The sequence below is a fragment of the Photinus pyralis genome, unplaced genomic scaffold (assembly GCF_008802855.1).
Source record: "Photinus pyralis isolate 1611_PpyrPB1 unplaced genomic scaffold, Ppyr1.3 Ppyr1.4_LG6, whole genome shotgun sequence".
Classification (NCBI taxonomy): Eukaryota; Metazoa; Arthropoda; class Insecta; order Coleoptera; family Lampyridae; genus Photinus; species Photinus pyralis.
The window spans coordinates 14,835,673-14,860,629 of record NW_022170663.1 but is presented as its reverse complement, the minus strand read 5'-3'; the positions used below and the strand labels follow the sequence as shown (position 1 = coordinate 14,860,629).

General features: G+C 36.6%; 2 protein-coding genes across 2 annotated transcripts; both read right to left on the bottom strand.

Moving 5' to 3' along the window:
* Positions 1-12,754: 12,754 nt before the first annotated feature.
* On the bottom strand, positions 12,755-14,241 carry LOC116173930 (gamma-glutamyl hydrolase-like). The gene is made up of 4 exons (XM_031491671.1): positions 13,935-14,241; positions 13,838-13,888; positions 13,554-13,789; positions 12,755-13,505 (listed from the first exon to the last, which is right to left on the bottom strand). Exons 1-4 carry the CDS (start codon positions 14,150-14,152, stop codon positions 13,021-13,023), a joined length of 990 nt encoding a protein of 329 aa, XP_031347531.1. The 5' UTR covers positions 14,153-14,241; the 3' UTR covers positions 12,755-13,020.
* Positions 14,242-20,065: 5,824 nt separating this feature from the next.
* LOC116174756 (gastrula zinc finger protein XlCGF8.2DB-like) lies at positions 20,066-21,467 on the bottom strand. The gene is made up of 3 exons (XM_031492738.1): positions 21,257-21,467; positions 20,493-21,204; positions 20,066-20,443 (listed from the first exon to the last, which is right to left on the bottom strand). Exons 1-3 carry the CDS (start codon positions 21,353-21,355, stop codon positions 20,163-20,165), a joined length of 1,092 nt encoding a protein of 363 aa, XP_031348598.1. The 5' UTR covers positions 21,356-21,467; the 3' UTR covers positions 20,066-20,162.
* Between the last annotated feature and the right edge of the window lie 3,490 nt (positions 21,468-24,957).

Genomic DNA, 24,957 nt, shown 5'->3' with positions numbered 1-24,957 from the left:
AACAATCATTCATTACAGAGATCAAACAGCCTAATCTTGAATAAAAATTTGTGAAAGAGGTTTACGTGCACAATATTTTCAATTCAGTGACCTGGTTTCTTTCAGCTCCAATCCGAGGGGTTGCGTTTACGTCGAGACACCCGAACATTTGGATACGCAATGGAAACACCCCATAGCGAGATTTAGGTGAAACGGCAAGGACGTACGGTGCTTCTATCTTCGCCCCAAACGGCAATACTGGGTCATTAATGACGTCATAGTTTTACGTTTGCCTCCCTTCACTTCCAGGCCGGAAAAAAAAACTTAAAAGCTGCCGCGTCGCTTTTATTACAATAGTTAATTACGTTTTACTTCGCCGATTGGTATCACTACCCTTAGAAATAAAAATCTGACCTACTTACTCGAAAGTGCGTCAGATAAATATTTGATCTATTTAAAAAAAAGCTGCGGTAATGGGCAATTTCTTGTTAGAGGGTTAATTAAACACGTACGAACGCTTCATCAAAAAAAGGGATGAAAGAATTTAACTGATCAAATTGGGACATTCAATTGGGGCAGTGTACGTACGGTTTCCTATTCATTTCCTTTTCAATCGAAATAATTAATTGAATAAGCGCCCTTCTTTGATATGATGTGGCTTTGAATACAATTAAAACTTTCAATCGAAACGGAGAATTCTTACAAATCTACTCTTAGGAAAAAATAAACGTTTGCCACGAGTGGCATTTACAAGGAAATCTGCGTTGAATTCGTTTTACACGTTTATTATAAGCGACACTTGTCATCGATCACGTTCATCCTCGTTTAAAGGTGACTTCCTACGTACAAGTAGCGTGCTATGAAGGACGCAGCTGTTTAGCTATAGTTTTTCTTTTCACCGTTAATTCTATTTGACATGCAGTATTGGCATAAGAAGGCATTTATCAGCTTGCGTGAAACTTCGGTTTTTGACCCTCATCAATAGTTTATGATCAAGGGTAGTTATTCCAAGTATACTGTTACCTCAAAATTCCTCCCCCACCAGCCTTACATCGAAATTTTCAAATGTAATTGATTGTCAGGATAAAAGATATACTTGGGTAACGCAAAATTATATTGTGGATACTTATAACGTACATCGATTAGTTGTTTTCTACAAAATATTAATGTTTTAAGGGGTACTGTAACGGTCTAAACTCACTCAAAGGAATGTTTTATTTAAATGGTTTAATTCTATAAGGTAAGAGTCACATTAAAGATCCTTTACAGCATGGATGAGATCAACTAACCTCTATAAATCTAATGGATAAGACCTCAATTGTAATTGAATATTGATTTGATGAAGTCACGTTTTACGAGGCGTCGGCGAGAACCTGTTTCACTCCAACGTGCGGCGTTTTTAATTTTTCTAACTCACGCGTTACAACACGTTCGGGTGATTGCGACTGCCTGTTTAATTATTAATTAGCTCTGCTGTGCACGGATCAGGCGTAGCAATCCACGCGTTGTACGTAATTTCTTACCATTCAGAAAAATGCGTCCACTAATGAGTTCAGCTACGTTCAGAAGTTCTATAAATCTAGATCTCACCTACTCTCGCCATTGCAATTATATGGGTACGCGGAAACAGTGCAGTTTATTAATCGAATAAGGAAATCTGTTTGATCACGGGCTGGGGTTTAGGGAAATGTATTGAATGTTAGGGTCGACGACTCCATGTGATCCTAGAATATCCATATCCACAAGATCCACTGGGATTAAAACACGGAAGCGCCTTGTTTACCAAACGGAAGTATGTTTATTGGTTTTCTAAATTTAGAGACAATTTAGTGCAGTTATCTCGCCTTCGTCCACGGAGAGAATCTGGCAGCTCTCCTTCACGATATTTAAGCACAAATGTCATATTTTTCATGTCGGAGGTACGCAGTAAAGTGCAATTTTCAGGAGAATGAACTGTAATTGTAACAAATCGTGAAATTAGACAGCTTTACTGCTACGCTCCAGCACTTCAATTAATCTCAATTAAAAAACCATTAAAACCACCGTATACAAAACGCACTTTATCCAAAGTACGATGAACTCAAAATCTCGTTTCCGCCACATTAAGACGTTCCACGTAGGTTTATCTCAAATTCAAGAGATCAAATTATGATTAATTTCGAATGATTCCCCCCAAAGGTTAAAGACATCCCTGTTATATACGCGAACAAAACCTGGGAAAGATTAAAAAGCTTCGCTTGGAAATTGGATAATGTGTTTGACAGCGGGCTTTTTCGATGGTCTACATTTGTTACGTTTTTCTTATTCAGATTTGTATCTAATACTGAAGGGTGATCATATTTTCGTGTCCTTTCCCATGTAATACTACAGTAAAATGAAATACATTTACTTAAAATGACATCAGACAAATTGCCACGCTCATAAAAATTATAGAGAAGTTGAATTATATATGACAACATATTTCCAACGGACAAATAAGAAATAAATTGACATAATAATGTTTATAACTGCACGTTCTATTGTTCACTGCAATTTTTGGTACTTGATATTCATTCTACTATATTAAATAGAAAGGCAATTTCATTTACCTACTTCTAAATATTGCACATCAGAACTGTTACATCCAAAGACGAAATAAAAACGTAAAAGAACTGTTTATTTTATCGGCTCTCCTCTCTGTTCTATTATTTTTCATTACCTTAACTACCCCAAGCAAAGGTAACTACTACTAAGATGTCGTTGTTTGTGCCCGTTCATTTCTTCCTCCGGTGGGAATTCTGGGATTCAAAAATTTATTCCATATCGCTTCTAATGTCGTCGTACCACCTTTACCCATCGGATTGGTCTCAGCAAATGGCACTCCTATTTCAAATCCACATTTGGGTGGCTGCCCCATCTTTGGTGGTCGATGGTTTACTTATCTTGCATTCGCTAGATTCACGCCATGCCTTTTTCACCAAATTCCTGAGTATGATGGCAAAATATTTCTGTCTGGCGTTATTAATTACTCTTCCCTTACCCACATGATTTGCCTTCTGATGGTAATATTCAATAATCATTCCTGGTATTCTTTATCTAGGGTCAAGTGTAATTTGATCCTTTTTCCCATCATGCAAACTACTAAGCCGCATATTAAACCGTTCTTCATTTCTGGTGTCAGGTTATAAAACCTACTTTTCTCGCCTTCTTTCTTTTGTCATCGGTATCTCTTCTGTGAAACTCTCTACTTGGCTTTCTGTATCCAGAATCTTTCACATTCTTCAATTCCCTTGCGAAAATGTGTTGTCTTGTCCTCTAACTCTTTGCTCATTTCATCTCTTAGCTCTTCTGGATTTAATTTTCGAACGATCTCCTTTGGCCACTCATGTTCTTCTGCATATAAGAACTTTGAGCCCTTGTACCTTATGGTCATCTATTCTGGTCCTATATCTTGTGACTTCATCGGCTGGATTACTTACGTTCCTGTAATTCACCTATTCTATATCGTCACAAATTGGTGATACCTCCCACTGTTTCCTCTCATCCATCAGAGAGTAGTTATGTTGTCAGTCCACATGTAAGTTTTGTCTTTTCATGCGCAGATATTATTAATCTGCTTCCCATTAATGCAGCTTGTAATTCCAGCTTTGTAGTAATATAGTAATATAAGCTATAATGGGGGCTCCATTTGGACAGTTAGGTTTTCTGTCGGGTACAATTAAATCATAAAATTCGTAATTCTAAAACCAAAAGGAACTTTAACCTTAGAGAGCAATTGATGGGTTTCTTATGGATCATTTATACATAATCAATTAACGAAGTACAAATATTTGATGTACTACAAAAATTACAACCCCCACAATCGAAGAGTACTTTACATATGAGTCTGAATGTTCTAATAAAATTCGTAATTTTAAAACCAAAGGGAACTTTAACCCTAAAGAGCAAGTGAAGGGTTGCTTATGGATCATTTATACATAATCGATTAACGAAGTACAAATATTTGATGTACTACAAAAATTACAACCCCCGCAATCGAGGAGTACTTTACATATGAGTCTAAATGTTCTAATAAAATTCGTAATTTTAAAACCAAAGGGAACTTTAACCTTAAAGAGCAATTGAAGGGTTTCTTATGGATCATTTATACATAATCGATTAACGAAGTACAAATATTTGATGTACTACAAAAATTACAACCCTCGCAATCGAGGATTACTTTACATGTGAGTCTAAATGTTCTAATAAAAATCGTAATTTTAAAACTAAAGGGAACTTTAACCTTAAAGAGCAATTAAAGGGTTGCTTATGGATCATTTATACATAATCGATTAATGAAGTACAAATATTTGATGTACTACAAAAATTACAACCCCCGCAATCGAGGATTACTATACATATAGGTCTGAAGACAGTCGTAATTTTAAAAACAAAGGGAACTTTAACCTTAAAGAGCAATTGAAAGGTTTCTTATGGATCATTTATACATAATCGATTAATCAAATACAAATATTTGATGTACTACAAAAATTACAACCCCCGCAATCGAAGAGTACTTTACATATGAGTCTGAATGTTCTAATAAAATTCGTAATTTTAAAACCAAAGGGAACTTTAACCTTAAAGAGCAATTGAAGGGTTTCTTATGGATCATTTATACATAATCAATTAACGAAGTACAAATATTTGAAGTACTACAAAAATTACAACCCCCGCAATCGAGGAGTACTTTACATATGAGTCTAAATGTTTTAGTACAATTCGTAATTTTAAAACCAAAGGGAACTTTAACCTTAAAGAGCAATTGAAGGGTTTCTTATGGATCATTTATACATAATCAATTAACGAAGTACAAATATTTGAAGTACTACAAAAATTACAACCCCCGCAATCGAGGAGTACTTTACATATGAGTCTAAATGTTTTAGTACAATTCGTAATTTTAAAACCAAAGGGAACTTTAACCTTAAAGAGCAATTGAAGGGTTTCTTATGGATCATTTATACATAATCAATTAACGAAGCACAAATATTTGATGTACTACAAAAATTACAACCCCCGCAATTGAGGATTACTATACATATAGGTCGGAATATAATCATAACATTCGTAATTTTAAAACCAAAGGGAACTTTAACCTTAAAGAGCAATTAAAGGGTTGCTTATGGATCATTTATACATAGTCAATTAACGAAGTACAAATATTTGATGTACTACAAAAATTACAACCCCCGCAATCGAGGAGTACTTTACATATGACTCTAATGTTCTAATAAATTCGTAATTTTAAAAACAAAGGGAACTTTAACCGTAAAGAGCAATTGAAGGGTTTCTTATGGATCATTTATACATAAACAATTAACGAAAGTACAAATATTTGATGTACTACAAAAATTACAACCCCCGCAATCGAGAGTACTTTACATATGAGTCTGAATGTTCTAATAAAATTCGTAATTTTAAAACCAAAGGGAACTTTAACCTTAAAGAGCAATTGAAGGGTTGCTTATGGATCATTTATACATAATCGATTAACGAAGTACAAATATTTGATGTACTACAAAAATTACAACCCCCGTAATCGAGGATTACCTACTTTACATATAGGTCTGAATATAATCATAACATTCGTAATTTTAAAACCAAAGGGAACTTTAACCTTAAAGAGCAATTGAAGGGTTGCTTATGGATCATTGATACATAATCGATTAACGAAATACAAATATTTGATGTACTACAAAAATTACAACCCCCGCAATCGAAGAGTACTTTACATATGAGTCTGAATGTTCTAGTAAAATTCGTAATTTTAAAACCAAAGGGAACTTTAACCCTAAAGAGCAATTGAAGGGTTGATTATAGATCATTTATACATAATCGATTAATGAAGTACAAATATTTGATGTACTATAAAAATTACAACCCCCGCAATCGAGGAGTACTTTACATATGAGTCTAAATGTTCTAATAAAATTTGTAATTTTAAAACCAAAGGGAACTTTAACCTTAAAGAGCAATTGAAGGGGTTGCTTATGGATCATTTATACATAGCGATTAACGAAGTACAAATATTTGATGTACTACAAAAATTACAACCCCCGCAGTCGAAGATTAATTAATCCACATCTGTCCTTCCTGCAGCTCCCTACATTGTGACCAGAATTCAAACATAGATAGCAAAGGCGTTTTTTCTTCCACAGATTTCGTCTTGAATTTCTCGCACACATACGTCTTGTGTTCTTCGCCACATTCTGGGCATTTCTGCAAACATTTCCCTTCTGTGGTTTTCCCAATTAACTCTCTAGACTTGAACTCCACTTTTCGATTCTCTCCGTCCACGTTATAAAATTCTTTGCCACTATCGTATGACGTTATTGTTGGTAAAATTTCACATGCAATATTTGACTGCTCCTCAAGCTATTTTGACATGTTTCGCAGATTATCTTTTCCTTTCATATTCCTTTTCCAACGTTTCCATTTGATTTGACGGGCATTTTCAATACCGATAATCGTTAGCGAGCTTTCTAACTCTGCTACCATTCCCAGTGACTTTAGGGTGGTAGGGTAGTATTCATGTAGTGTGTTATATATTTTAATTTTTTAGAAACTAATTGACAAATGTAAGTGCTATTGCGCATAAACAGGAATAAAGATAAAGATAAAGATAAAGATAAAGATAAAGATAAAGATAAAGATAAAGATAAAGATAAAGATAAAGATAAAGATAAAGATAAAGATAAAGATAAAGGTAAAGGTAAAGGTAAAGGTAAAGGTAAAGGTAAAGGTAAAGGTAAAGGTAAAGGTAAAGGTAAAGGTAAAGGTAAAGGTAAAGGTAAAGGTAAAGTAAAGGTAAAGGTAAAGGTAAAGGTAAAGGTAAAGGTAAAGGTAAAGGTAAAGGTAAAGGTAAAGGTAAAGGTAAAGGTAAAGGTAAAGGTAAAGGTAAAGGTAAAGGTAAAGGTAAAGGTAAAAAGGTAAAGGTAAAGGTAAAGGTAAAGGTAAAGGTAAAGGTAAAGGTAAAGGTAAAGGTAAAGGTAAAGGTAAAGGTAAGGTAAAGGTAAAGGTAAAGGTAAAGGTAAAGGTAAAGGTAAAGGTAAAGGTAAAGGTAAAGGTAAAGGAAAAGGTAAAGGTAAAGGTAAAGGTAAAGGTAAAGGTAAAGGTAAAGGTAAAGGTAAAGGTAAAGGTAAAGGTAAAGGTAAAGGTAAAGGTAAAGGTAAAGGTAAAGCTAAAGGTAAAGCTAAAGATAAAGATAAAGATAAAGATAAAGATAAAGATAAAGATAAAGATAAAGATAAAGATAAAGATAAAGATAAAGATAAAGATTATTCTGATTCTGGTGGTTTCCCTTTTCCTTTCCAATAATCTTTTTTGTGCCTCTGCCTCGGCTTCAGCTTCCCTTCTTGCAGTTCAGCTCCCTTTTTTCGCTTTTGAGCCTCGACTTGTTCTTCCTCTTCGGACGCATTGTTATGATTACTTGTGATTTTTTACTTATTTGTCAATTTTGATTGTGCGTAAATTTAGAAAGTCGGGTTTAACAGCTAAGTGTACAATTTAAAAAGCACCCTCTTGGATGCTTAGTTTTCAAATTGACATCACTTTGCATACATATACTTATGCCTCAGACTTTCCTTTTTATCTTTGTGGGTCCCACACTCCATTTGGGAGATATAAGTAATGAATTGTGTCCATAATCTCGATCGAGGAAGAGGGCTTTTTCGTTGAGACCTATGTCACGACTTTTACTGGAACTGCCTACTTATGTAGATGCTTTTTGAGTGAAACACATAATATGATCGCGTTTCAATATTTCTACAAGTTCTTTGTGCTAATTTAGGGTAGCAGAAAAACGTAGGAGAACCATGTTTCGCACGCATTCTAGTAGTATTCCATGATATCGTGATGACGTTAGCAAAGACGCAGTTTGTTTACTTTCTCATTAACTTAAATATGTACCTTCTACCAATTTTGTTGACCGTGGTCGTGGAGTAATTACTATGTACTTGTATACAAAGAACGTACACATTTTACTTAGCCATTGGCTCGCAAATTTAGATCAAAAGGAAAATTTGTTATTTAATGCCTTTTGAAATTACAAAGGTCATTATCTCTCGCTCAGCTTGTAAATATCCTACAATTTTGACTGCTCATTTTCAGGGTGCTTGGTTTGGAAATTAGAGAAACGTGATGTTATAAAGTGTGTAAAAAAACACGTTAAAATCACATTTTACTCCCACAGGTCGCTCGCTCTAAGTCCCTTAACACCTTTTAAATCCTTAAAGGACGCTTTACACTTAATTAACATTTCTGTAAATGAGTTGCGAAGATGTTGGATAATCTTTTTAATCTGGCATGAGTTTTCGACGTTCATTAGTTGCAATAATCGTATTTTAAATCGGCCCACTATTTGGATAAGAGAATATTAAAAACAATATACTTACAGGGAATTTTTCTTAAATGTCTATATACAGTGTGTACATTTTCACTCTGAACGCACAAAATCCGCCCTATGTTCAATTCAAGTCAAATACTTACCCCTAAAGGTATGCAACCAATCTTACATACTTTCATCTTTTTCAAATGTTTTTCAGTAAACGTCAATGTTGATGATTATGAATTATCTACTCTTCCTTACTTTGCACTTAATTATTGTGAGGGGTGCGGTTTACGGCGCGTAGGTACTCGTTTCCCTGGTTGATTAGAAGCCATACATATATCTCACCACGGATTTATCGAAAACTACTGAAAAAACGACGAGACGCGTCAAAAGATTTGTCAAGGGGGACAACTTTCTAAGCAAAACCTACTTCACCCTCTGCTCCCAGAGTCATTCAAGTAATAGCTTGTTTGAAAGTTCTTTCGAAGTTTTTTGATTTAACGTTTGATTTTTTTAAATCGGTCATTTTCGAGAAAATTAGAAAAATCTTTGTTTAATCGACCTATCTTAGTTTATTCAGATAGAAAACAAAAACAAACGATAATATCACTTGTTTGTTGCTATGAGAAAGAAATAATTTTATTTGCAGTTAGTTACCTTTGTATAATTAGAATAATTTCCACTTTTTCGGCTAGTGTGTAAACCATTTTGGAAGTAAAATCTGAATCAATAAATTAATATTCACTACCCCAAGATTGTCACAAAGGTAACTAAGGCAATCTTTCCCATAGCAACAAATAAGTGATATTTTCGTTTGTTTTTGTTTTCTATCCGAACAAGTTCATTCAAGTTAAATAAATAAATTAAATAAACATTTTTTTAATTTTCTCGAAAACGAATCGGCCGATTTTAAAAAATCAAACGTCAAAATAAAGGACTTCGAAAGACCTTTCAAACAATTTATTACTCGATACGACTTCTCATTTAAAATGTTTAGGGGAATGGCCCTGGGGGGCAGAAGGTAAAAGGGGTAAAGTAGTTTTTGGTTAAAAAGTTGTCCGTCTTGACAAATCTTTTGACGTGTCTCGGCGTTTTTTCCTTTAATCAGTGGTTTTCGATAAATCCGTGGTGGGAGGTTTTCAAATGAACACCCTGTATACCTCACGAAACATTTAACCGTTAGCATTTTTGAGGTTACGAATTATCTCCTGAAAATCCTCTTTGCACTTACTTTCTATGCTACGAGGGTTGTCAATTTTGCGGTGCAATATATTTTTTCTCGCCCTTAAGGGGACTATAAGCGACCCTATAAACGTAACAACCAGGGGCGGACTGGCCCGGGAGGGCGGGTGGCGATTGCCACCTGTCCTGTAGGTCATATTGGCCCGTTGGAAATTTATAAGTCTGTGCTGTATTGAGTTTCTTGCACCTTATTAATAAATTATTAACACGTTTCTCTCATTGGGGTTGATTTTAGGTTGTTCATAAAAAAATTCTGTTTTTATTGAAGTGTTTTACAATGAATTTATCATTTTTTGTCGTATTTTAAAATGGCTGAAACACAATTACAAGCGACGCGCCTCGTTTGGATTATGTATAGTTTGTTACTTTTAATTATCAGCCGCAATAAAAAAAACTATAAATTCTAATTGATTTTAGAGAAAGGAATACTTTAAAATGGAATGAAGCAAAAAGCAGAGCTTCCCCCCCCCTTCCCCATTTTCATTACACTACTTTTTAATGGCCCGTAGCCTATGCAATTCCACCTGGCCCGTAAGTAACAACAAGTATAAATTGTGCACAACTCTTGTTTTGACATCACCAATGGATATATTGCTTGTAGACGTCTCAATCGCCCTTTGTGAGTTCCCTCTTCCGATAATCCGTTCTTGAGGTATAAGGGAATATACCCGATCACGATAAGAGTTCGAGGAGGAGGGCTGTGGTTGGTAGAAATTAATTCCTTTCGTTGAGACCTTTCTTTAGAGTACGATGAGAGATATCATTAATTTTTAACTTCCCCCCCCCCCCTCAGGCCCCGTCGCTCACTGATCTCTAAAAAGAGTCGCAGAGGAAGGTGATAGTTTGTACAAACCAATTTATTTCGATGAGACCTTTCATTAGAATACCATGAAGGGTAGAACATGTGTTTACACGCACTTTTACTTTCAAAAACAGCATCTCAGGAAATAATTAGTGGGGGGGGGGGGTTAGACACCGAAATTTAATGGCCATCTGGCACACCTTCAAGGAGTAGGGTGCCTACTGCAAAAAAATTCCAGGACTCTAGGACCATTCCCCTAGAAGTAGTTCAAAACGGCTGAAGTCGGTCCAGACAGACGGACGGACAAAACGCAAACAATAGCACATTTTTTTATTCTTAAAAAATGCGCTAAAAAATGCAGGCCTTTGCTTTGTTTAACATTTGGGGCATTGTCAACGCATTTGGTCATTGATTATAACGTACGTGTATAATCAATGATTTGGTGTACATGTACATACATCACATTGATCAGTGTACTATTCATCTCAATGTAAAAGGAAAAATTATTTCACTTTATCTCGTTTCTACTATGTTGTGGCCGTCTGCCCGCTCCAAAAAAGGTAAAAGGTACTGACTATGAATAAATTGGATAAATAAAGTCACTGAATATAGAAAGTACCGCAATCCATTGGGCTCGTGTGTTAGAGAGAGAACGCATGATTTTTGCCCAAAAATGGCGGAAGTTACCAGATTTTAGTAACTTTAATGCTAGGAATTGTTCCACCTGTTTGGAGATATCTGTATATACCGGGTGATTCATTAGAAGTAATGAACGCTTGAATTTCGCGCGTAAGGTTTTAGTATTTTTTGCATTGTTAGATTGACGGTTTGAATTTCGTTAGTAATTTTTTTCTGTCATGACTGTCATTTAAGAAACCAGTGTCGCCGTTAATTGTTGTGTGCCATTTGCGGTTTATTACTTTTTCCATTTTGAACAATTTTTAGAGTTGATGCACTAAAATATGTAAGAAACGTGACTGTGTCTAGTGTTAGTTTTGGTAGTTGTGGTAAAACAGAAGCAGTATTTGTAGATTTTAAATAAGTAAACGATTTACTGAATGCATGGTGATACACCACTGCAATTAAATAAATGATCATCAGTTAGTACCACCTTCATAATTTTTTTGATTTGCGGGAAATTCAAATTGTCCTCACTTCTAATGAATCACCCGGTATTTTTATAAAACATGACAGTAGTATGAAGTTAGGTTATAAAAAATGACAGGTATTCAGATTTTATTTGTCAATTTTTTTAAGTTGGCAGCAAATTTCCCCAAAAATGGCGGATGATTGCGGTACTTTCTATATCTAATGACTTTATGGATAAATAAAGTCACTAGATATAACGGGCGATCAAAAATGAGTTGCTGTCGAGTTGCCTTTGGAAGTTCAAGTTAAATACGATTTTCCATGTAAACAAAAATTCCAAAGGTAACTCGACAGCAACTCATTTTTGATCGCATTGTAGAAAGTACCGCAATCATCCGCCATTTTTGGGCAAATTTGCTGCCAACTTAAAAAAATTGACAAATAAAATCTGAATAGCTGTAATTTTTTATAACCTAACTTCATAGTACTGTCATGTTTTATAAAAATATATACAGATATCTCCAAACAGGTGGAACAATCCCTAACATTAAAGTTACTAGAATCTGGTAACTTCCGCCATTTATGGGCAAATATCATGCGTTCTCTCTCTAACACACGAGCCGAATGGATTGCGGTACTTTCTATATTTAGTGACTTTATGGATAAATAACTTACACTGGCATCTAACGGTAAACAATGGAATCGCTTAATTTTATCTTACTGCTATCTTACTATTGAGCGCAGGTACCTACATTATTACCAGGTCCCAATTAAGATTTACTGGCACATAGGTCGCTAAATAAGATACTGATTTCAAATTTAATTTTATTCTATTTTTAATTCACAGGGATGCTAATATTGGCCATATGAATAAAAGTAAGCAAATGCTTATACTTGCAAAATTCAAAGTAAATACTCGTAAGTGCCCCTTCATACTGGTTTGTTTAGCAGCGCTGCACTGCGTCCTGTCCTGCTGCTTAGCAAAATCCACCATTCTGCTTCTATGAGGGGTGTTAATTTTGCAACGCAATAATTTTTCTTGATTAATTATACTTAATTGGTTTATCATGAACCCTGTGAACGTTGAAAATGAACTTTTCGCAGTTTTGAAATGATAATCCACCCTTACTTTATACTTACGTATGGTGACGTTTTCTGTGCCAATGCCAGTCCTAGTGTCCGTAATAATATGCCTAGGTTTTGTGATAGATCTTGTCTACCCCGGCTGTTTTGGCATTGAACCTTTTTCCAAAAAAATTATTAATCCAATTGCCAGTAAATCAAACTCCATATTTCTTTTGCATTTTGGATTATATTTAGGTAATCTTTGAATATCTTCTGAAATGCTTTAAAATTCGACAAAAACAACTGGGTAGGTACCTATACAAACTGCAAACACAAACTTTTAACATTTTCCAGATCTTAAACTGTAAGAGAACACGCAGAAAGTAGCTTTCAAAACTCAAATATTCTCGTAATAAATCAGTTAAATTTTGAATCGGATCTACGCCTACACTCTCATCCTAAGCCTTTATAACTACAATTTCGGATTCTTATTTTAAAAGAATATTTTATAATCAGATTTCTTAAACATGTACAACTGCTCATAAGAGCTATTTTTAATTCCAGTAAACTGGGCGGGGTAGTTATAGATTAGGGATTTCTGTTCAGATTCCCAATCATTAAATGAGTGACTGTTCCTTCGTGTCTCTTCCACAAACTCATTAGCCAAATATTGCGAAACAACTACGGCATTTTTCGAGTGTGGAATATTCAAACTGTCCTTGAATTCAAACATGTTCTTCTCCGGGTGAAACTGAACGCCATAGAATGGATAATGTTTGGACTCGTAACTTGATATAAACTCTAATCCGTTAATATCTCTGTTGGTAGATAAGATGACCCAATCCTTTTCCAAGCCGAACTCTTTCAGGCCCTTTTCGGTGACGCAAAACTGATGGTAATTGTAGGTGACGTTTTCGTTTAGTAAGATTTTGATCACCTCCTTGGGAGCGCTGCCAAACGTTCGGCTTGATTGAATATCTAGAAACTGAGTGTGAGTCGCAGTCAAAAGGCGGTCGCCAACTTTACCCTTTCGAAACTCCAAAGGGAGTGAAACCTTCTTTGATAAGCACGCTTCTCTAACTTCTCGTTGGCCTAATCCATTGGCGACCTCAATTAACAATTCCATTCCCAAACAAATACCCCAGATCGGGTAATAGTCGCCATTGCGGTTCCTTTCTAACGCCACATCATATATCATCTGCCCAGCTTCTGCGTAACCGCAACTTTGATTGAAGTAGGTGGCACCTCCCGGAAACAACATCCTGAAATTGAAACATCTAAAATAGCACTTCCGGTCCATTTACCCATACCCATTGGTGCACTCAACAACCTTACGGTAGTATTCCTCATCCTGTCCAATCCTAAAACAGTAAAAGTTAATCAAATTGTTTGGTGCATTTCACTCACCAAATGGGCACCACTCGTGCTCCGGCGCTCTCCAATAGTTTCACATACGAGGCGGCGATAAAACTATGGTAATCCTCATCAGGAAAAAGGTGTTTCACTGAGTATGTTTCTTGTGATAGAATTCCGATGATTGGAACCTCGGTGCAAGCGCAAAACGATAGAAGCGCACACAGCACCGCAATTATCAGCTTCATATTGAGAATGTAAATGGGTGTCATCCACTTCAATCGCTTGTTTTATAACTAGCAACGGTAAATTGATAACAAAATTATCTGTTATGATAAGTTGGGCAACGTCACACTAAAACCAAGACATGTAGGCACTAAGTTTCGGCACAGATTTAAATATACTAAATCTGAGTAATAACCTTCCTTTTTTACCAAAAATCGACTGCACCAAAATTTCTCGGGAAAACACTTTTTCTTATTAATTTTGGTGCGTAGAATCCAAACAATTCGTACTTTTTCGATCAGACTTCTCAATCAAAAGTTATAGACTAGAAACCAATTTCGAAAGAAAATTCAAAGGGCTGTAACTTTTGTAACCTTTTCCATAAGTTTGTCGACAAGTAACAGGTGTAGTATTAGGAAAAGAAACACCTCCTCGCACATCATATGATCCCGATACAGAATGGCAAATTTTTAAAACGAAATTAAGCTTTGAAATAGCTCTCATAGTGATAGAAAAAGACCTCTTCGTGAATTCTGTTCTCCTAGTAGGAAGACACCTTTTACGTAAGTTCATCTACAAAGAACAGGTGTATTTGGGACTGAAAGACCTCCTTTCACTTTATATCTTCCTGATACTTACCAAATTTGTAAGTGTTTTCGGCAAAGTGCGAAGGACCAGGTGCTTATTGTACTGTAATCTTCAGTTTTGTTATTGGGGAGGAAAATAAAGTACAACTTCTGTAAATAATTTTTATATTGAAAACAGTACAAACAAAATAAACGCATATTCTGTTCCGAGTGAATCTTAAGAGTAAATGCAGCCTATGGTTAGCACAGAAATCTGGTATCAGGAGAATAATAATGTGCGAGGAGATCGAAGGTTAAAATAAAATTTTAGTGAGGTTAGGTTAGCGTGCTAGTTAGGTTAGCTCAGAAATCTGGTATCAGGAGAATATAATGTGCGAGGAGATCGAAGGTTAAAATAAAATTTAAGTGAGGTTAGGTTAGCGTGCTAGTTAGGTTAGCTCAGAAATCTGGTATCAGGAGAATATAATGTGCGAGGAGATCGAAGGTTAAAATAAAATTTAAGTGAGGTTAGGTTAGCGTGCTAGTTAGGTTAGCTCAGAAATCTGGTATCAGGAGAATATAATGTGCGAGGAGATCGAAGGTTAAAATAAAATTTAAGTGAGGTTAGGTTAGCGTGCTAGTTAGGTTAGCTCAGAAATCTGGTATCAGGAGAATATAATGTGCGAGGAGATCGAAGGTTAAAATAAAATTTAAGTGAGGTTAGGTTAGCGTGCTAGTTAGGTTAGCTCAGAAATCTGGTATCAGGAGAATATAATGTGCGAGGAGATCGAAGGTTAAATAAAATTTAAGTGAGGTTAGGTTAGCGTGCTAGTTAGGTTAGCTCAGAAATCTGGTATCAGGAGAATATAATGTGCGAGGAGATCGAAGGTTAAAATAAAATTTAAGTGAGGTTAGGTTAGCGTGCTAGTTAGGTTAGCTCAGAAATCTGGTATCAGGAGAATATAATGTGCGAGGAGATCGAAGGTTAAAATAAAATTTAAGTGAGGTTAGGTTAGCGTGCTAGTTAGGTTAGCTCAGAAATCTGGTATCAGGAGAATATAATGTGCGAGGAGATCGAAGGTTAAAATAAAATTTAAGTGAGGTTAGGTTAGCGTGCTAGTTAGGTTAGCTCAGAAATCTGGTATCAGGAGAATATAATGTGCGAGGAGATCGAAGGTTAAAATAAAATTTAAGTGAGGTTAGGTTAGCGTGCTAGTTAGGTTAGCTCAGAAATCTGGTATCAGGAGAATATAATGTGCGAAGAGATCGAAGGTTAAAATAAAATTTAAGTGAGGTTAGGTTAGCGTGCTAGTTAGGTTAGGTCAAAAATCTGGTATCAAGATAATGTTCAAGGAGTTGATTGAAGGTTAGGTCAGATTAGTTTGGGCGTTTTAAATTTTTACAAATCTTGTATCTAACCTAACTCACATGAAACTTAACTCTCAAGTCTTTAAAATGATCACCGATTTAAAATTCTTATTTATTGTGGCGTACTCTTATGCCGATTTAACTCGTGTATTGCGAACAGATACTTTATTAAAATCGTCAAAAATCTAGGTATAGGTATACCAAAGAGGTACCTATACGGACGGCCGTCCGTTTACCCACCCTGTCCTTTGGCATTCCAAAAACGCTATGACGCAAAGGAATAGGCTATAATACAGGAGCGAAATGTTTAATTTTCGAGTTTCGTGGTTTACTCCTTTGACAGCGAAATTCACAAATCCCAAAATGTTGATAGCCTTGCCTGAGTTTTTGGTTAATATTAAAATAATCAAAGCAGAATACATTGTGCTGACATCTGTCTTTATTATTGGGGACTAACATTTTATCGCTAAATGCAGGACACTTTATTACCACCATTATTTTAGTTGGAACTTACACCTCAAAGATGTCGTCACACTAATTTAGTGATGTACTTTATGAAACTAACGTTAGATGTCAGAGCTCTGTTTATAAAAACATAGATATATAAATACATAGATACAGCCATACACCAACATAGTTCAAAAGGACGTACCATCTATTACCATCACTTTCGGCACATTAATTACGTATAGCGCTATCCTTTATAGAGGGACCCTGAGCATGGAAGACAAGATTCGCATTATTTATTATAACTGTCAATCAAATTGTTAGCACAAATCACGCAGAAAATTTTCAGATTTGAGACTTTACAACATAAATAAACCGCCTTTTTATTTATTTAAATGGCATAGTAGCAAGAAATGTTACATTTAAAATGGAAGATGTTACTTAGAAAGCTGGCAAACGAAGAATTTGAAAAAATTACAGCTGACAACTGGAAGAAAGTGTGTGAACATATGGAAAGTGATTAATTATTGGTTGATGTTTCTGAACTTTATAATAAGTGTTAAGAACTCGGTTAAGAATGACAGTGATGATTCGGATTTGTCAATTTCATCTGACGATGATTCGGATTGTGAACTTTTACAAACGTAATGAATGTTCACTAAATGAGTATTATCACCAATTGGATATCATTGTTAAGATGTTGTATTTATTTTAAATAAATGTACACGTGTAGCTTACTTACTACAATTAGCACTATAATTTCAAAAAGAAAACCCACCGATTGGACATATGCCGAAAGGTAGGCAAGACGCGTAGCGACCAAAATTTGATATTGCACGCACACACAGTCTATAAATCTCGTTTTCCTAAGAATATTGCACGGATCCTTCTTTGTGATCATGATACAAACGCACTGCATCAACATCATATAGGCCAAAAAATGATAATTGGAAACGAATTCACTTCCTGTAACAACTCTCCGTTACCATTACGCCTAAAACCATGCAGTTAAAATTAAAATGTTGAACATAAACTTTACTTACTTACGGTTTTTTTTGATATTCTGCAAGCTAGCAATGAATTCACTGCAGCACATCATGCCAAACAAGGTAAACATAGTCGCAAATTTGAATGGCGTAGCTCTATGTAATAAAACTATTTCAGGAATAACAATTATGGACGCGTCTATCATTATGGCAAGCACTAATGTTATTCGTATTCAATTGATAACGCAATAATTACATAATATTTAGTGAAAAAACCGCCCATCATGTTTAGGGCGAATATTTTTAGTTAGATTTGATTTCGCGCGATCGTGAAATGTGTCAACTGTCACATGACTTATGAGACGCGCCAAGTTTGTTTTAAGCGTCCGATTCGCATACGACATAGTGGTTAATGCAATAAAAAGAGATAGAACATGTTTCTTCTTGGTTAGAAAGTAATGGAGAGATGTACAAATTTCTTTGATATGTTTTTTAAAAACCGAGGTACGTTTGTTAAGGATGGCTGTATCTAGGTATTTATATATCTATGTATAAAAACCATAGATATTTTTGAAGTTTTAACCTCAAATGCATAATGAATGTTTGTTTATTTATAGTCAAAAATTAAACTTTGTTATCATTCCTTTCTCGCTTACAGGTTTAAATTAGGGAACTGGCTACTGGGAGTGACAGGAAAGCGGCAGACTCAACTTTTGCGGAATATGATACTGTTTGCTCTGGGTCGTGCAATCGAAGACATGTAGTTCTCGATGGATGAGAAACGTTAGTATTGAATTCAGACAATACAAATTGAAAAGGGAAATGCTTTGTAACCAAAACAGGAGGAAACCGTGGAGATCTCGCAAAAAACCCATTCTAATACAATTCAAACTTCTCAAGGTTAAAATCGGAACGATTACATGATTGCAGCAGCTGGCGATGGTGCGAAGCTGTTCTTTAAAGAATTGAGCCTAGAGTTTATTTGATAGAACTACGGATATAGAAACGGTAGTGAAATTGGCAGCGAAATAAAGCAAAAGTGTTACGCAGTTTGCAATCATGAAAAAATGTGTTGTTTGTGCGATCTTCGTGTGAAAGTTGTTGTAAAACGGTTCAGTTTAATGTACCTGTTATTGAGATTGTTCTTCCAAGGGCTTTAAATAAATTCCTATGCATAAGAAGTTACGAATTGCAAAAATAAATGTTTTCTGTTCATTGAGCATGATGTGTTGCCTACAAACCAGGCTACACAAATATCGAGTGCCCATATTCAAATTAGGGATTTGCTTGAATCTCCACAATCTGCCGTTTTTATTGAGGGTAAGGAGGGCCTCCACGAACGAATGGCCCAGGGCCCCGAAAAACTTAAAAACGGCGCTGCATTTAAGGAATACTAAGTGCAACATTGCTATTAATCGCATAGATTCAAATAAAATTTTAAAAGGTGCGTACGTGGCGACATCTCAACTAGACTTCTAAAACTATAATTGATAGAAAGTGTATCGATTGCCATGGAGATGGCGCACTAGTACTTATTGTATTTAATCTATCTATTCAAAAACCGGGCCTTTAAACTACAATTGCTCTACAGATCTTGCAAGACTCCATTCATTTTGAACTGCTATTTAAGGAATAATAAGTGCAACGTTGCTATTAATCGCATAAATTTGAATGAAATTTTAAAAGAAGTTGCATACGTGGCGACATCTCAACTAGACTTCTAAAACTATTATTGATAGAATTATCGATTGTCAAGCAGATGGCGCACTAATACTTGTTGTATTTAATTTATCTATTCAAAAACCGGGCCTCTACAGATCTTGCAAGACTCCGTACATTTTGAACTGCCATTTATTCAGACTTCTCAATCAAAAGTTATAGACTGGAAAGCAATTTCGAAAGAAAATTCAAAGGGCTGTAACTTTTGAACTAGTAGCCCAATCTTGGAACTGTTTGAAATTATGGAAATTTATAGAAATTCGACGTGTTCTGGAGAAATTAAAAAATGCATATCGTACAAAGGTATAGCCTGAAGAAGTGAAAAAAATTAGGCTGCTTAGATTATTTAAAGGCGCTATGGCAATGGGCCGCAAGACATTAGGACACAGACATTGGGATGCAGGCATTAGGTTGTTGCACTTAAAATAAAGCAAGGAGCCATCAAATTCGGGTTTTTTCTCCACGACCCGGACCCCCCACCGAGGGGCGACGCGTCAGGGTCACGTCTGCGATCTATTCCCTTTGCGGTTTACTGTCTTGCGGCCTAATGCCCGGTCCCGTATTTAAAATGTGCAGTGAACAAACTACGAAAAATATAGCAGCCTAGTTGTGACATTTAAGACTGGCACAAAACCCCAAGTATCATCACAGAACCAAGATCATTTCCATACGACTTTTTCATTTAAGAAAAGGTAACAAGAAAAAACTTAGAATACAACAAAATCAAATAGCCATCATGATCATACCATTGCCACATTGAATCTCGTCGGTCATCTGCTTGGTCAGATAGACATCTGTAGTCTAGTAATGACAAGAACTGCTTTCTACTCTGAGAAAGAAGAGAGTCTGTAATATTTTCATTTAATAAGCAAACTTAGTATGGAATTACACTTTATTCAAGCACTTGATACCACAGAGTAACAAAAAAGATTCATGCATATAACAATGAGATCTTAAATTACAATTATCTGTCAATTATTTTCCTTTTTCATTGTACTGTGTTTACTTCTAATATGGGTAAGTAAGGAAACTTTCTGCCTAAATCCAGCCGTGCAAATGTCACAATGATAAGGTGTTTCCAGAGTGTGCTGCCTTATGTGCGTCTTTCTCGCATACGGACTGGAAAATCCTTTTCCGCAATACGAACACTCATAAGGCCTAGCCTTTTTATGTGTCATAGTGATGTGTTTATTTAAATCGTAATTGGAGAAGAACTTCTTCCCGCAAATGTCGCATTGATGATTTCTAATCCCTGTATTAGCTCAAAGTGAGAAGAGACGTTACAATTTCGACATACCTACCTAAGTGAACGTTCCTAAAATGTGTATTATAGTGATGCGTGGACTTAAATTCCTTCCCACACTCCTTGCATTTGATTTTGGCCTTTTTCTTATGTGCATAGTTCATATGACCGCGCAAACTTTCCTTGTTCTTCGCGAGTTTACCACATATTTCGCATACCTCCGGTGAATCCGTATGTATCTGAATGTGTTTTTTAAGATTGTCTCGTCTCATCACCACCTGACAAAACGGGCAACTATCAACTTTATGCTTGGCCATATGCTGCTGTAATGATTTTTTCGAGCTAAACTTCGCACCGCACTGTAAACATTCGAAATCTTCAGATTCCGACGATACTTCGCCCACTTGAGAATCGTCTAAATCGTAAATAATTTCGTCACAATTTTCCAAAATGTCTTTTGTGTTGTCTTCACTTTCATCCTTTTTGTAGTCTAACATTACAAGATCGCTTATCTCTAATGTACTGGAGGCTCGTGAGGAGTTACTGTTCAGGTCATCATCAAACCGTTCTTCGCCTGACGAAGCTTCTTCTTTAATCTCCTGCTTCATCTGCAAACCTTCAGTGTCTACGAGAAATTGTAAGTTATCAGAGGTCAAGCTCAGTAGCGTTTCATTTGCTTTGATGATGGTTTGTTGAAATTTGTAGGACGAGTAAACGTTTGCCGCACATGATTCGCAGCAGGTCTGTGGTAAGTTGTCGCCTTTGGCGATCTGAAACAGTATTTTCTTAAAAATTAAACTGTGCTTAACGTAAAAGACCTACCTTTATTGATGTTAATGATTCTATTTTATTCAAAATGCCACCTGTAAATAAGGAAACACAAAGTTCCGAGTTTTTTAAACACAAACGACAAAGTTGCATTTTGGTTTTAGTCTTCAAGGTTTATAAAATAAACAGATATTTACAAATTAAATGACACGATATGAACAACAAACGCCATCTTTCACGTTTTTGGTAATTTTTCTTTGAAAAAGCTAAATTCCCTAGAAATAAACAGAAGAATACCGCGCCTTTAACATTACAAAGTAGGCAGCATGTACACTACCATGTATGATATGTTGCATACCTGGACATTTCCTTTCACAATTTCAAACTGAGTGGGTTGGATAAATCTTCATCTTCACTCTTCTCGCAATCTACACTCGTAGCAAAGATAATACTACACTATGACCTTTGCTCGTAGCGAGTCAGAGGGGTAAACGTTTCAACCCAAGTTTGCTGCAGCGGCATCCTCCAGAACATTGTATAACATCTTTGGCTGAACTGAAATCCTACCCACTTAAAAACTATAGGTCTGCTTGGGCAGTACGATAATGCTTTTCAAAATGGCACAGTGTCGATAACGGTTCCCTTTGGATACTCCACGACCTCCGAGTGCTGTCCCCTTTCCTTTGCTTGGCAGCAAAGCCCTGGGCAACTGGCGAGACCGCATTTCCGCACTACTCCTGGTAATTCTATGGACGATTTCAAACCAATCAAGCCCTTTCTGGGCTCCTCATCACGGGGGACGAACAAGCCGGGCCTTCAAAAGAGGTCCGGTAACGGGGCAGGTTCCTCGAAAGACGCAGGCCCTTATTCAAGTACCTGGTGGTGGGCCATCCCTAATTCAAAAGAAGAATAGGACTGGCGTGAAAAAGTTGAGGGCGCCCGGAAGCCCCGGCCCGAGGTTCTAGAGTTGCGGGTACACCATGAACCTACGGGCAAGTCTCGGCGGCGGGGCTCAGGGTGGCCATTGTTCGGGTGGCACAGCCAGGAAGTGGACATCACTGAGCCTCAGTCGAGGCATGCCCGTAGCTAGGGTGTGGCCATGGGGGGCTGAACCCCACCTAGAAGTAGAACGTGGTCTTGCCCCCACTGGAAGTTACGGTTTATGGTTCGTTTACAAAAATTACAAGGGAAGTCTTTATCAAAAGCCCCTTCCAGAAAAATACCGGCCACCCCTGCAACCTCATTCTGGCTATAGGGGCCTGAGTCGAGGTGCATTATGACTGCATTGAATGCAATTGTTGATGAAAAGGGGGGGGGCTTCTTGTACTCCGGTTGCGCCAGATAAGGGAAAGGGCTCCACGGGAGCAGCGGAATTACTATACCGGCGCACTTTAGAGGTCGAGAAAGATTTCGACCAGCTTTTGGCTCCGATTAGCGGTCAGAACCGTCGGCATCACTAGAGGAAGGGGGAACCTAGTACATCAGTGATGGAGGAGGCAACCTTCTAATAGAGTAATTTGCAGCACGGTACGGGGGCGACCTGTTTAATAGGCTGTCAACTTGCGTCAAAGCGTAAGACTTCGGCTCACATGATCACGAGTTGGAGTCTGTCTGATGAGCCGTCGATTTCGAGCCACAGGTACATTCTTGTCCAACAAAAAACCTGCAGGTATCCTACTGCGGACCCTGTAGGTTTCGGAATCCCCGATCTATTGACTGGACCTGCTAAATGCCGAAACCTTTGCTCTATCGGAAACCGGGGTAGGTGAAAGAGAACACCTTGGTCGAACTCGGGCCTTGAAAATGTTCGTAAATAAGGAGGTTCGCAGGAGCTTTAATAAGACCATGCGAACAGGGCCGTATTTAGGCGGTGGTGAGATGGGCGGCCGCCAAGTGCGCAATATTGGTACTGAAGAGACATCGCAATACACGATGGTCCTCCAGGCGTCAAGCCGTGACGGCTCTTAAGAACAACTTATTATCAGTACACAACATTTTAAAGAATATGACTGACAGTAGTGTCTTGGAAATTCCCAGCTGTTGAAAAGGCTGACGATGAATCCCACTGGTTGATTGCTGAAAAATCTTTTTAGAGAGAGTGTTTCGTTGTGTTTAATAGGATTAAAAGTGAAATGGATAAAAGGGCAAACATCTACCATTCGGTTTCATCTGATTTTAATTTTTTATCCGGAAAGTCTAAGTGAGTTTTCTGATTCTCCTCTTAAAAAGTGTGCAGCTGATCTTGGTACTAAGTACGCCAAAGATTTAGATACCTACATTAGAGCTTGTGAACGAAGTAGTTATTAAGCGGCAGAGCAAAGCAATGCAAGCTTTATAGGGGAGTCAATGGTGTCCGTCTGTCCGTGAACACGATAACTGTCAAATGGTTCAAACTTTACACAGTAATAAGCCTATTGAAAATGGGTCAAATCCAATGACCCCGTGGGGTCACGTTTCTCTGTCCCTGCCAAACGCTTGAACCTATTCGGTTGAAACTTTGCACAGTAGACTTATATGCCACATGTAACAAGTCTATTGAAAATGGGTCAAATCCAATGACTCCGTGGGGTCATACCGAGGGGATCTGCCGCTTTTTTAAACGCTCTTTATGGGTTTATTTTCAAGTACCATGCTAAAGAGCTGATAAGCGACATCAATAGGCTTCTCATTTGGACGTCCTAAACAATATTTCTGATTATGACTCGCTTATCCGAATATTGAAATTGCGTTGCGGATATTTTTAACAATGCCTGTCAGTGTGGCCTATTGTGAGCGGTCATTTATCAAGTTAAACATGATAAAAAAACTATTTAAGGTCAAGCTCGAGGTCAAGTATGTCCTAAAACAGGTTGACAAACTAATATAAAATACGAAATACGACATTGCGTCTCAAATCGATTTTAATGACATCATCGACGATTTTGTCCTAGTAAAAGCACGAAAAGTACACTTTTGACTTTCTAACCTTTAAGTATACAGGGTGGTGCACGGTAAGTAGAAACATAGGGATTTAACATGGGAAATTAGTTTTATGCAAAATCCTGCCCTCCTGTACATTTTACAGAAAAAACTGTAGAGTTTAAATTTGTTCAGAATTAAAAGATGCATACAAAACTGTTCGACTACACCAAAATTTCTCGGGAAAACACTTTTTCTTATTAATTTTGGTGTGTAGAATTCAAAACAATTCGTACTTTTTCGATTAGACTTCTCAATCAAAAGTTATAGACTAGAAACCAATTTCGAAAGAAATTTCAAAGGGCTGTAACTTTTGAACCAGTAGCCCAATCTTGGAACTGTTAGAAATTGTGGATTCTACAGGCCACAATCTATAAGAAAATTTTTTTTCCGGTCGATCCGAGACAATTTTTTCTTCGGGGCTCAAAAAAAGGCAGTGTATAACCTTCCTTTTTTACAAAAAATCGACTACACCAAAATTTCTCGGGAAAACACTTTTTCTTATTAATTTTGGTGTGTAGAATCCAAAACAATTCGTACTTTTTCGATTAGACTTCTCAATCAAAAGTTATAGACTAGAAACCAATTTCGAAAGAAATTTCAAAGGGCTGTAACTTTTGAACCAGTAGCCCATTTACATGTTTCATTAAGCTTTTGGTATACCCACAAATTTAAAAATAAGTTTTTACATTTATGTTATTAGTAGCAATAGACATTTGTTGTTTTATGAATTGCCATTAATAACAGAAATGTTGAAATTTATTTTTAAATTTGCGGGTATACCAAAAGCTTAATAA

Bases quoted from the DNA above. Each gene is read 5' to 3' on its own strand.
- LOC116173930 (XM_031491671.1), bottom strand. From the start codon at position 14,152: ATGACACCCATTTACATTCTCAATATGAAGCTGATAATTGCGGTGCTG. The intron at 13,889-13,934 runs GTGAGTGAAATG...TTACTGTTTTAG, and splicing joins GCACGAGTGGTGCCCATTTG to GATTGGACAGGATGAGGAAT. The intron at 13,506-13,553 runs GTAAAGTTGGCG...CTCAGTTTCTAG, and splicing joins CCCTTTGGAGTTTCGAAAGG to ATATTCAATCAAGCCGAACG.
- LOC116174756 (XM_031492738.1), bottom strand. From the start codon at position 21,355: ATGCAACTTTGTCGTTTGTGTTTAAAAAACTCGGAACTTTGTGTTTCC. The intron at 21,205-21,256 runs GTAGGTCTTTTA...ATACTGTTTCAG, and splicing joins AATCATTAACATCAATAAAG to ATCGCCAAAGGCGACAACTT. The intron at 20,444-20,492 runs GTAGGTATGTCG...GAGCTAATACAG, and splicing joins TTTTAGGAACGTTCACTTAG to GGATTAGAAATCATCAATGC.